Raw genomic sequence first — 13,691 nt, 5'->3', positions numbered from 1 at the left:
ATTTAAAAATTTGCTGCTAAAACACATCTATAATGGCTAATATAAAGTATCTTCAGCTATAGAAATTTATAACAACAAATTTATAAATTTGCCTCTAAATTTAGTGGTTATAAGTCAACTTTCTTGTAGTGATAATTGTCATAATTGTAATAATTGTCGTGTATTTCTGTACTTAGTTTGTCCGTTTTGCAATGAATTTGTGATTTATCCATTTTTTTAAAAAATAATTGTCATGTATAAATTTTAATTTTATGAATAAATAAATAAATAACTTATGTTGATGCCTCCACAGATATGAAAAACATCTCTTTTCACCACTATCTGAAATACATATTTACATTTGCAAAATAATAATAATAATCATAATAGCAATATTGTTCACATTTGTAGTCAAATAAACAGATAAATTACATCATAAAGAATTTAACAACATATACACCCAACACACTTAATTAGAACAAAGAATCTATATATATATATATTGGACATGCATTGCATCAAACACATTGAAACAAATAGAACTCGGCATTTGATTGGCTACTGCAAAGTCTTTTTTCTTGTTTGAGTAAATACTAAGATAAAGCTTTCTAGAAGATAAAGCTTTCTAGTTCGGAGCACAAGGATTACTTCAAGACCAAAGCCAATCGCGCATGCAATGGCCATGATCACAAACACGAGACGATAGCAGTGTGCCCCAGTGCAAATGTTTGCTCCTGTCTCATTCTTGGTTGTTTGAGCATCGTATAAGTACCTGGCCAAGAGGCCAGAAAAGAGAAAGGTACCAAGAGGAAGGTTGAGACTAACGATGTTGTAGTTGAGACTATAGTATTTGAGATCAAATAGTTCAGCGGTCACCAGAACCATAGATGCACGAACACCGTAGCACATGCTAACAATGATTGAGCCAATGTAGAGAGATCCCGGTCGGCCTATGGCCATTACTATGCATCCTAATGCCATCAAGATTTGTGAAGCTGCATTCCATATTGCTCTTGGTGTTGCACTCTTCCTACCAACTGATTTTGCATATTTAGGTTATAATATGAAAACATATATAAATAATATTTATTAATTTTTATTTTTTACATAATAATCAAATGTGGTTAAGATTATAAATGGCAACATGCAAACCATATCTATATATCTTTATATTTATGAAAAATATATAATTAGGGGGGTTCTTTATTCTTACCCGCCCTTTAATTAGGATTGACTAGTTAAAAATCATGGATTACAAATCAAATTTTAATCATTTTCATATTTCAAACAATTGCAGGTTCATAACTTCCATTGGGGGCAAGCCCCTAATATTAATTGCCCCAGACAATGTCATGGAAACCTCCGATTAAAAAATGAGTGTGAATGAGAAATGACTAAGCAAGCATAAAATTAATTTTTCTATTGATTTCAAAGAGCATATGAGTACATAATCATAAGAGAGAATATAAAATTATGAAGAGAACTATTGTTTTTAATGCCTTCAAACTCTTTTTTTATTTGCATGACTTGGCTAACGCTCTTAACTCCTTTGCTAAAAACATATTGGAAGACTTTTTTAGCTCCGTGACTGTGGCCTTCTTCGATTTTTTTTATATGTATTTGCATTTTGACACATCGCATAACTCTCAAGTTGCGGCAACTCTACATTTATGAGTTGGCTACTTGATTATCTTTGATTTTTTTTTATTGCTGAAAACTTCGGCACTTTATGTTTGTGAAATCTTCCATTTTGTGACTTATGATACTTCTTAGGTCTTTGAATTCTTCACCTCTTGGGACTTCAAATTTGCATTTGTCATTTATATGATTTGTTTAGGTCTGGACTCTTCCATACTTTTGAGCCTCGATCATCATATCATAAAGTTGTGACCTGCAACCTGATTGGGCCGTTAACTTGACAATTTTAAACTTGATTTTAGAGTAGATCTCAAGTTGTAATTGTAACCTTAATTTCTGTTGACTAAGTCATCAAAAGATTTCTCTAATTCATCCCCATGAATGTCTAATATCTAACTTTATAGAAAATTTCCATAGATTTTTATCAATAGTTCTCATCACTCCTGGGAGAGTCAAACATAGGACCTCAAGGTGGGTTTGATGTGAAAACTTCAAGTGATTTCCATCATTTCTGTGAGCGCCGAGAATTAGACCTCACAATAGGTTTGAAAGGATTACAAAAAAAAAAATTCATTACTCCTGTGAGTGTCAAACATGAGACTTCACAATGAGTATAAAATTTTCATCAACTCACCGCCACAAATGTCAAGGTTGGCTTCAAAGAAGTATTCATAAATTTTTTATCACCCCCATGAGTGTCAAGACCCATGGTAGGCTTCAAAGAAAATTTTCATAATTTTTCTTATCTCCTATTCGCCGACAAGAGTGTCAAGACCTCATGGTAGGCTTCAAAGGAAATTTTCATAATTTTGCTTATCTCCTATTCACCCCAAGAGTGTCAAGACCTCATGGTAGGCTTCAAAGAAAGTTTTCATGATTTTTTCTTTTAACTCCTATTCACCCCCAAGAGTGTCAAGACCTCATGGTAGGTTTCAAAGGAAATTTTCATAAAATTTTTTTCTTATCTCCTATTCACCCCCAAGAGTGTCAAGACCTCATGGTAGGCTTCAAAGAAATTTTAATAATTTTTCTTATCTCCTATTCACCCCCAAAAGAGTGTTAAGACCTCATGGTATTTTTCAAGAAATTTTAAAAAAAAATTCTCTGTAGTGTCAAGACCTCATGGCAGGTTTCAAGAAATTTTCTAAAATTTTCTCTCCACCTCAAGAGTGTCAAGACCTCATAGAAGATTTCAAGAAATTTTATAAAAATTTCTCTCTACCCCCAAGAGTGTCAATACCTCATGGTAGGTTTCAAGAAATTTTATAAAATTTTATTTCTACCCGCAAGAGTGTCAAGACCTCATGGTAGGTTTTAAGAAATTTTATAAAATTTTCCACTACCCCCTATCGACCCCCATGAGTGCCAAGACCTCATGATAGGTTTTAAGTAGGTGCTCATAAAATTTTCCAACATAAGGTCTTGCAAAAATTACAAAAATACCCCCACACCAATAAACTCATCCTTCATAATTTTTTTAATTAAGGTAACACCACCAAAAATAAATTAAAAAAATCCATATGGTGATGTGATTTTTGGTGGTGGACCCGGCCCATGTTGTCTTGTAGTTCAACACAACAAATGAATTTTTTTATTGGGTCTCGAATGCTAGACACCAGTACCCTTCTTCTTAACTAGGCATTCATAGCTTGAGCTTTTCTTCCTTGCTTCGGTTACTGCTTATCTCACCTATTCTCTCAACACACTCAAAGCTGCCATTCAAGTCACCAACTCACATCATTTGCCAAGCATTAAATCAAACTATCAACTTAGCTAGGAAGACTAAACCAACCCATCATAGCATTAACTTCACCAACCTTTTTTTTTATTCATATGCATCTAACACCGTCAATGATCCCACCAAGTAAATTTGTTCTACTCCTCTTTTCATTAGAAATAATATTGATCAGCTGAACTTCATGGAAATGTATGTCAAGGCTCGCCACATTTCTCCATTGGGCTTTGCAGAATATATTGTCATGAAAAATTTTGAAACTAGATTTCCATAAAAAGAGGTAAGATATTGCCCAGCATATGTCTCTGCTAAGCTTTGGAAATGCGCAATACAAACGTAAGGCTTATTGAAAATGTGATTCAACACTAAAACATCTTTAAGATGGTTTCCACTCTACCAATATTCACCTTTTTGTTCAGTAACTAGATTCTTTTATAATATTCACCATTATGTTGACCGAGTTGACTGAAGCTTTGGATACCTGACAAGCTCTCCCCCATATGTTTGGCAACATTACCAAAAATTGTGGATCTGGTTAAGGCTTAATCTTGGATTAGTGAAGGTATGATTGAAGCTGAGATAATTGAAGGCCAGCTTCCTCTTTAAAGCATTCTTCTCCTTCAAAGCAATCCAACTTTTCCCTTGGAGGTTTCGGCCACCGAAGAAGGAAGCAGCTCGGTTCTTCTTTTTGGAAGTTCGGTGACTGAGACACCTCCCTGCCAACGGTTCACTGGCAAGCTTGGAGGTAGGCCTTGCTCTTGTAGAAAATTCTGGGTGCATGCCTAAGCTTGCAGCCATGGTTCTTGTTTGCTCCTCCATGTATTAGAGCTTGATTCTTGTTTTGTCAAAGCTTTGTTTATTTTTTACAATGGTGGCAGTGATGTTATGGTTGGTTTTTATTAGCAGCGTGAATTTTGTGTCTTGTTTTGCTTAATGGTGATTGAATCATGGTGGTATTTGTGTTTATTATCTTGGTTTATTATATTTTTGTATAAGCATGCATGTCCTGCGAAATCCTTACCTCTCTTGAAGAAGTCCATTGTTGATAAAATCATTTTCACATAAGGATGTGAGCTTACAGCCAGGGTGTAATTCATTTATAATTATAAACACTTTTGTATGCATGACATTCTATAAACATGCATTTTAGTGATGTTCCGAAGCTTTGGTTGGCCATGAAATCTTAAATTTTGATTATCATTTTGTAATTAGGAAGAATGTCTAACTGAATCCACTTTGAAAAGGCATGGTCTTAAAATGCTTGTTCTTTTTATTTTATATTATTTGGTGTTGTTAAATTAATGTTGTGGTTTAAGTGAGTGGATGTTTAAAAATTACCATATTTTTTTATTAATCCTCTTAGGTTTTTAATTGTTTTGATATATTTATAAGTTCTGAAAAATTTTTAGTCTTGTGTAGTAGAGTTGTCGATTGCTTATTATGACCCTCTTTAGGCCAAGTTTTTAGTTGTATATTTAGGCCTTACCCAGGGTTTGTAATCTAAGTATAGTTTTTTTTTTCTTAGTGGGTAGATCCTATAGCGAGCCTTAATTCGCGGCATTTGGCGAACCCAACTCCATAGCCCACAAACAGGTAGGCTCTCGCACCCGTATAACTCGGCATTCCTGGTGTATAGTTAATTTTATAATGATTTAAAAATTTATTTTTTATTTATTGATGGAATTATGGTATCATTTCTGTTGGTATTTCTATTATTATTCTATTATTTGTTATTTATTTTTTTATTTTAATTATTTTGTAAAGTGATTTGTTTCATAATTCTCTGTCTGTACTCAGTATTTTCTGCGGTTATTAGAACATCTACATTTCTGGCAAATTGCCTAACTAGGAGGAGTAAGTCCAAGCTATGTGCACAGATTTTCTATAGTAACGCTACCAGACATGCGTGTTCGTTCCAACTACAGTCAAAAATCCTGCTTCGGCTGTTGATATTCTATATGTTCCGACTTCACAGTCAAAGATCCAGTCTCCAGCTGTTGATTTTGTTTGTTAGTTAGGGAAATGTACACTTTTGGTGTTTTACCATATTTTTCATATTCTAATTAATTTCTGTATTCTTGTTTGTTATTTTACATTTGCAGTTATTTTCTGTTTTTTGTCTAATTTTTTATTTCTATATCTGTAAATTTCTAGTTATTTGTATTTTCTGTATTTTACAATCCTACTGGGCCTTTATGCTTGATGTACTCTACGAATTTTCTTTGCATGAAAAGATTAAGCTTAGGACCGTAGGTTGTTCTGAGGTTGTGTTCCTGTAGTTTGTTTCATGTGTGAGAGCTTTGTATTCCATTTGTGTTCCTGATTTCTGTCTACTAAGTGTGGCATTATATCTCTATAGGGGTGCTAAAGCTTGTACTTAAATTATCTCTGTGTATTATTATTGATTTGTATTTCTGCATTTTATTGCTTTCTTCTTGTCTATTGGTGATATTTTTTACTAGATTCGAGATCTGAGGCCTTGCACCCAGTAGGACTCAGCCCTGTTTAATACGGCCAGTCTATCAACGGGCCCGGCTTTGCGACTAGGGAGTGACATCCTTCGCATCCAGTTCGGTTCACTATATACATGACCAAGGACCTCATGGATAATTCAGTGAGATGAAAACAGTAGCATTGAGCCCGTCTTATTAGCTACCACTAGATAACCAAGCGGGCAAAAATAGTAAATGAGATCTAGGTGGCGTATGGTGCAATTACCAGGCGAGGACGGGCTTGATCTAAGATCATTCAAAATTGCACCTTGCTATATTGTTATGTCGGACATTTTCTGTCTCTCCGTAGATTAGCCGGACCAGCCCCCTCCATCTCTTGATTTTTTTTATGGTGGAACTCACCGTCAAAGATTTGAAACAAAAAAAAAAAATGGTGAAGCTGGGAAGATGAAAGACAAGACTTTTGAGGATTTTCCCTTTTTATTTATATATGAACCAAAAAGAGAACTTCAATACATGCATGGCATGGCTTTAGAACATATAAAAAGCATGCTAACTTTGGCTCATGCTTACATACTGGCATGTCCAAGGAAAGAAAGGGTGTATACATGCATGCCATGAGAATATTAAATGTGATAGACAAAGCATACTTGTCTTTTTTTGTCTCTTTCTTTAGGAAAAAGAAAGGATGCATGCTAATTAGTTCATCAAAGAAAGTGATCATACATGCATGGCAAGAATCTCTAATATAATAAGTAGGGCCGACCAGATAGGTATGCATGATGATCGGTGGGTGTTTACCTTTTTGTTTGGTTTTTGTTTTTCTTTCGTCTGACCCATAGACCTTATTAACCTTCCTCTACTTTCACTTTGGACCAATGTTTTGAAACTTGGACCGGACCGGTCGGTCGGACCGGTAGACTCAGGAATCGGTAAGCAGTCCAGTCCGGTTTTATATAGATTATTGACTGGGTGTTTGATGAGGGGCGTATTGAGGAGCAAGCCTATGTCTTTCTGGACAAAAGGGATATGGCCTAACAAGGGTATTCTGGTAATTTTTCAAGCGGTGGAGTTTTGGTTTTTAAGGGTCTCACTTGAAGGAAAACGGGTCAACGAACACAAGTCACTAGCTTTTCTTGCGAGTCATATCAAAATTTGGCCAAATTCCATCGTTTAGGCCTCGAAAACCCTAATTTTGCCGTTTTTAGTAATAATTGATTTTGTTATATCTTAAGATAGAAATCTCTTATTTGTGAGCCGTTTGTGGCAATAGTCTTTATTTTGATAGACTTTTTATTTCTTGTTGATATTTGAGAATTTACTATTTTTGGTAAATTTTCGAATTATCTCCTTTCTTAGTGTTATTTTCGCCTATTTATTGTAAGCCTATGGGCAAGAGAAAATCAGCTTTGTTATCACTATTTTCTTGAGTAATAAGATTTTACTCTTTCTAAATTCCTGGCTATCTTTGATCAACAGGGTTTGGACAACTTGTTACCGGGTATTCATGCGCGAATCAACTGTTTCGAGTATACCGCTGCATCAGTTTGGTATCAGAGCCGAATCGATCATGCCACCATGAGAACGAGGTGCGGGTTGCCCTACACAGAGGATGTAGGAGATCTACGATCGTGAGGACAATGCTAGATTTGAGCAGCGAGTTGTCCACCTCTTAGACCGTCGGATGGAGCGGATGATGGAGGAGCTGACTGAACGAATTACCCAAATGATGGGTAACATCAATCAAGGGCTTGTCTCCAAAAGTGGAAGCGAAGACACCATTGAGGAAGACAATGGCTACTTTGCTGGCATTGCCCTGGCAGGGCGACGAGGAGGGCAAGATCGTGGGGGTGACAATCGACACTACCGCGATAAAGATAAGCGTTGGGAATATGGTATACGAGTCAATATTCTAGAATTCCATGGGAGACTACAAGCAGAAGATTTCTGAGGAGGAGTTACTATTGACTGTTCCATGGGAACTAGCATGAACTGGGGAAACAATAGTACCATTCAATGTTTCAGTTGTGGAGAAAAGGGGCATCGCCAAGCAGATTGCAGGAAGGAAGGCAAGAGAGTTATGCTTGCCGAGGAAAAAGAGGATACGGGAGACATTATTCCGCCTGTATTTGACAAAGATGACCTTGATGAGGAGGAAGAAGACACAATCGATGTAGGCCCGCCGATGTTTGACAAAGGTGACCTTGATGATAAGGTCGTCGAGGGTGACGTTAGTGCGGCCTGGGCAGTACGAAGATCCTGCTTGACACCCAAGGCTACTGAAGACAATTAGCGGCGATCTAACATCTTACAGTCCACCTATACTATCCTTGGGAAAGTATGGAAGTTTGTGATTGATGCAGGGAGTTGTGCAACTAAAGAGATAATCCCAAAGATTATGAAGCCAATTGCAGTTGAATTCAAAGACGTATGTCCTAAAGCACTACCTGATAAGTTACCACCATTAAGTGATGTTCAACATCAGATTGGTGTGGGCCTTCCAAATCAAGGGCGAATTTGAGGGCGAATTCTATTCAACCTACGGAGAATGATGAGGGGTGTATTGAATAACAAGCATGTGTCTTTCTGGACAAAAGGGATATGGCCTAACAAGGGTATTCTGGTAATTTTTCAAGCAGTGGATTTTTTATTTTTAAGGGTCTCACTTGAAGGAAAACGGGTCAATGAACACAAGTCACTAGCTTTCCTTGTGAGTCATATCAAAATTTGGCCAAATTCCATCGTTTAGGCCTCGAAAACCCTAATTTTGCCGTTTTTAGTAATAATTGATTTCGTAATATCTTAGGATAGAAATCTCTAATTTGTGAGCCGTTTGTGGCAATAGTCTTTATTTTAATAGATTTTTTATTTCTTGCTGATATTTGAGAATTTACTATTTTTGGTAAATTTTCGAATTATCTTCTTTCTTAGTGCTATTTTCGCCTATTTAATGTAAGCCTATAGGCAAGAGAAAATCAGTTTTGTTATCACTATTTTCTTGAGTAATAAGATTTTACTCTTCCCAAATTCCTGGCTATCTTTGATCAACAGGGTTTGGACAACTTGTTACCTGGTATTCGTGCGCGAATCAACGGTCTTGAGTATACCGCTGCATCAGTGTTTACCCTGTTAAACCCGTTCAAACCTGCCGAATTAGTCTGTTTTACCAGAACTGGGTTGACCCTGGTTCTATATAGACCAGGCCTGTCGTCAAGAAGAAGGGAATAGCGGAGTTAGAGAGAAGGTGGACAGTGGCTATGGGGTTGGGAGTAGGAGATGCGTTTGGAGAGGTTGGAGATGGAGACTGGAGATGGAACAGAAGGAGGTCAGAGAGGGTGAGAGAGATTGGGTTCATAGACGGAGAGAATGGCTTGAGTTATACGAGGGATGGGGGAGAACGTGGAGATTGTGGTGAGAGGCCAGGAGTAGCTGTCGGAGTCGTCGGAGAGAGTGCATCACTTGTAAGACCAGTGTGTGCAGCCCAACCAAAAGATGCCTTCGACTATGCCGCCGGTGGCCATATGTCAAAGATATTGATAAAGGACTAAAGGAGCACTCAGCAAGTCTAATATGCATTGGTGTGATAATAACATTTATTATATATATATATATATATTTATTTATTTATAATATATTAATATGACATATGAATTGGTGTGAGGATAATTTTGCATATCATGTTCATGTTAAGTTGCATGTCGTCATATCATGTTCATGTTAAGTAACATGTTAGCATATCATGTTTGAATTAGCCTTGAAATATCTCTGAGTTTGGATAATTGATATATACTTGTATTAATATACATATATATATTATACATTATCCGGCTCGACTAAACCGAGTCATTCGGTCCAACCGATTGACCCATGATCTGGTTGCTTGACTGGTTCACTTCTCGGTCCGGTTTTAAAAACATTGCTTCGGACTCTAATCTCCTCCTTTTGTTCTTCTTTCTCTTCCTCTTCTTTGCCCTCTTCTTTTTTTCAAACTCTCATTGTTCTCTGTCCCCCACTTCCTCTCTTTCCTTTTTTTTCCTCATTATTTTGTTCACCTCCGTCACTCACTTGTGGTTGATTGCGAGATTTTTTTTTAAAAAAAAATTTTAACTCTTTCGAATTTCAAACTTTTTCTTTTTTTTTTCAATTTATTTTAAATCATTCTTTTTTTAAATTTCATTATTATTATTATTAAAATATATATATATATATTCTCACGTTTTTTCTTATTTTCTCACGTGACAATTTGTGACGAGAAATTTTTTTTTCCATCCTGTAATTTTTATTTGATTTTTTTAATTGATAATTTTTTATTCAAAGTCTATGTAAACAATAATATAATTGTTTATATAATATTTAGTGATATTGACTATGACTAGCTATTTTGGTAATGGTTTTCAATTGATGTGGCAATTTCTTCAAAAATATTTATCTACATCTACATTTACATGCAATTCAGCAAAGTAGCCATTGTCTTCCTCAATTAAGCATCCTTTATAATTAAATTAATTTGATATATATATATATATGATAAAAGTAAGTTTATATTTGGTTTACGGAATGGAGGGTAGGAATGGAAGGAAATGGAATGAAAATGACAATGAGAATTGATGGAATGCAAAGAAAGATTCAGAATTGGGAATGAAAAGAACTGGAAGAGGTAATGCCGCAAAATTATTTTCATGCTTTTAATACAAATAATTAGCATTAGCGTATGGAATAGCGACTTATGGTTAATAATAAAAAACACTATTTTTATTTATAAAATATTTTAAATAATATTATCATTTTAATTTTTGTGATTAAAATTTTAAATTATATTATTCAGATAAATTAAAAATTTTAATTATAAAATTCACTGTCATTATTATTTAATTTAATTACTATGATTAAATAATTAATATAATCTAATAAATAATTTCCATAGGCAAAAAAAGCTAATATTAGGGAGAATGCGATTTCTTGTTTGGGGGAAAATCCATTCGTCCATTCTTCTGAAAATCCCATTTCTACTCTTTTGATGGATGTATTTAGGGTTGTCAATTTGTTTTGGACCCAACGGAGAATTCAATTTTTCATCCTGACGGGGCCTAGGTTGGGACTAAAATTCAGGGAACGGTGTCGGGCCAGAGATGGGGAATTTCTTTCCTGCCACACCCTATCCACACCCTATCCCTGAATATATAATTTTAACAAAATTAGAGAAAAATATTTACATTAAATTTTATATATATATATATATGATGTATTTATAGATGCCAAAAAAATTAGGGAGGGGAATCTCTAAATCCTAGTAATCCTCAAAGGCGGGGTCAGGGATGAGTTTGACAAATTAGAGTCAGGACTGGAGAATATATCCTCTGATAAATTTTTGCTCCGTTGACATCCCTAGATGTACTCAAACATCAAAGGAGACGGTGATTCTCGTTTTTAATTAAATATTGCTTGTGAGTAAACTTGATGGTTCCCATTTCTAATTTTTTAAATATTTTAATCAAATGCTTTAAGAAATCTCATGTTTTTATTCCCTAATCATGTATCTCCTAAATATTTAAGTTCTCAAATAATGAATTAATTAACACCTAACTTCTTTAAAAGAAATTATATATAAAAAAAATTCTGAGAAAGAGACTAACAGAGGAATAACCTATGCAAATGCTATGAGGCAACATCTGTCGCTGTTGGAACTTTAGACACGATTATATGTAAGAATATATTGTGAATAGTTCTATACGCAACAAACCCGCAAGTATAGATCCGGGAGAGGTTCCCCGCATTAATTAATTAACTAGAAAACGAAAAGTATAAGGAAATAATGCCAAGGGACCAAGAGTTCATGACCAACCCTTCAACTATCGAATCATAATCATTCATCTGATTAATTGAATGACTACTCACCTTTCCAAATTATGATTTCCAAATTAATTTTTTTTTTCAAATTCATGATGATTAAATAAAAATAATTAAAAAAAATTAAAAACTTCCGGAAAATACAGGGAGCTAGAGAATGCACTTGATGAAGTACTCGAAGATGGAACCCATAGGCGATGCGGCCAAAGAAGCTCCAGATGGAAGTCAGAGAGACAAAGATGGACACGTCATGGTAGCCCATGGCTAACTCTATTTGGCCATCTTGTTCATCACTGGCAATCCAGTCCCCATACCACACAAAAACGTTACGGAGAGGATCCAAAAATCGATGGTTATCATCGCCTCGAGAATCGTGTGCTCCTCCCCGATGGACGGTCGGTGTTTCTCCTCACCTTCCGGTACGGCCACCACCTCTTGCTACTTAGTCAGCAATGTCGCCTGGATTCAAACCTCGAGATCGAGCTCCGGTGCGCGGTTTGCTCTGGATCTCGCTTCCTTGAACCAGATACGGAATGGGATTGCCATGGGAAGCGGGAGAAGAATGATCAACCGGATGGAGAAGGCCTTGGAAAGGAGTCGCCGGTGATCGCCAGTGATGTCGAAGGAGAGGAGGTAGACGGCGACCACCACCGTGAAGGCGTTGATGATGTTGAAGTACTTGATCTCGGTCTCGTCGTCCTCCTTTACAGCCGGCGCTGGGAAGACGGAAGACGGGGACTTACGGAGGAGGAGCATGGCAGTGCAACACATGGTGAAGGGGATGATGGCCACCATGAGAAGGAACTTGGCAGGATCATTGGCAAAGAGTGCAGAATAGAGATAAAATGCAAAACCCATTCAATAAAATGCATCAAAATACAGGTACACACACATCTGCACACCATTCTCTCAGGAATAGCAAAACCAATTCGATAAAATGTGTCAAAGAGGAGAGATCTGTTAGGGTGAGGATGAAGAGAAAGTTCGAAGCACACTGAAAGGCTTAGGTGTTTGATGAAATGCCTTTCAGTATCTCGGTGAGAGAGAGTGAGTTTGCTCTACTTTTAGAAAGGAGACTTTTCAAATATCACAAGCCAACCAACGAGCACCCAGTACTCATATTATATTTATACTCCAAAAAATAATGATCGTTTCCAAAAAATAACGATTAACGATTTAACCAAACACATGCCATCGGCCAGAGCCATATCTCCAACACTATTGGCCATGCTTTACTTTCTAACAACGTACCATTCCTATTGGCCTGCACAAACTTACAGAGATACTGAGTATTCAATGCTCTTTTACAAAACAAAGTAACATGAAATACTTAAACTTAAAACATACGAAACTACAGTACACTACCAGCATTCATACCATCCTTGTACGTGAATAGGGGCCACACCTCCATGCTCCACCAGTTGCCACTGCTCGGAGACCATATGCTCCATTCCTTCAATCAACATCAACACCCCCCTTGATTGAAGCCTTCGCACCTCTAATTGACGCCAAATCATAACATGCTTCCCTGTGGACAGGGGCTTAGTGATGATGTTCGTGAGCTGCTCTTTACTGCCACAGTGATGCAAGGATATCACTTCATCTGATATTAACCCTTAAATGAAATGAAAGCACATGTCAATATGCTTAGTTCTCCCTTGATGTGCTGGATTTTTTGCCACTGCTAACGACAACTGATTATTAACCCATAATTTTGTGGGTTCTATGATTTTCACTCTACAATCTTGTAAAATCCTTCTTAGTTAGACAATTTGACAGGTAGCTGTAGTAAAAGTGATGTACTCCGCTTCGGTAGTAGATAGGGGTGACTATTTCCTGCTTCTTGGATCACCACGAGATAACACTTGATCCCAGACGAAACAAGAGTCCAATAGTGCTCTTGCGATTAGCCATGGAGCCCCCAAAAAAATCACTATCAAAGAATGCCCCCCAATCACTATCAGAGAATGCTTCTAATCCTCCTTTATCTCTATGAGAGTACCAGAGACCTATGCCCTAAGTCCCTGCAAGATACCTCA

The 13,691-nt window shown here is 36.5% G+C and overlaps 1 protein-coding gene and 1 pseudogene across 1 annotated transcript; both read right to left on the bottom strand.

The window, feature by feature from the left end:
• Positions 1 to 537: 537 nt before the first annotated feature.
• LOC120271653 lies at positions 538 to 12,090 on the bottom strand (annotated as a pseudogene).
• Positions 12,032 to 12,639, bottom strand: LOC120272639. Its single transcript, XM_039279508.1, has one exon. The coding sequence runs from the start codon at positions 12,508 to 12,510 to the stop codon at positions 12,118 to 12,120; it is 393 nt and encodes a 130-aa protein (XP_039135442.1). The 5' UTR covers positions 12,511 to 12,639; the 3' UTR covers positions 12,032 to 12,117.
• Between the last annotated feature and the right edge of the window lie 1,052 nt (positions 12,640 to 13,691).

The sequence above is a fragment of the Dioscorea cayenensis genome, chromosome 11, assembly GCF_009730915.1.
Source record: "Dioscorea cayenensis subsp. rotundata cultivar TDr96_F1 chromosome 11, TDr96_F1_v2_PseudoChromosome.rev07_lg8_w22 25.fasta, whole genome shotgun sequence".
Classification (NCBI taxonomy): Eukaryota; Viridiplantae; Streptophyta; class Magnoliopsida; order Dioscoreales; family Dioscoreaceae; genus Dioscorea; species Dioscorea cayenensis.
Note: the sequence above shows the minus strand (reverse complement) of the source record. Positions and strands in the feature narration are given on the sequence as shown.

What these genes read in the sequence shown, in the direction of transcription:
- LOC120272639 (XM_039279508.1), bottom strand. Translation starts at nt 12,510, where the DNA reads ATGGGTTTTGCATTTTATCTCTATTCTGCACTCTTTGCCAATGATCCT.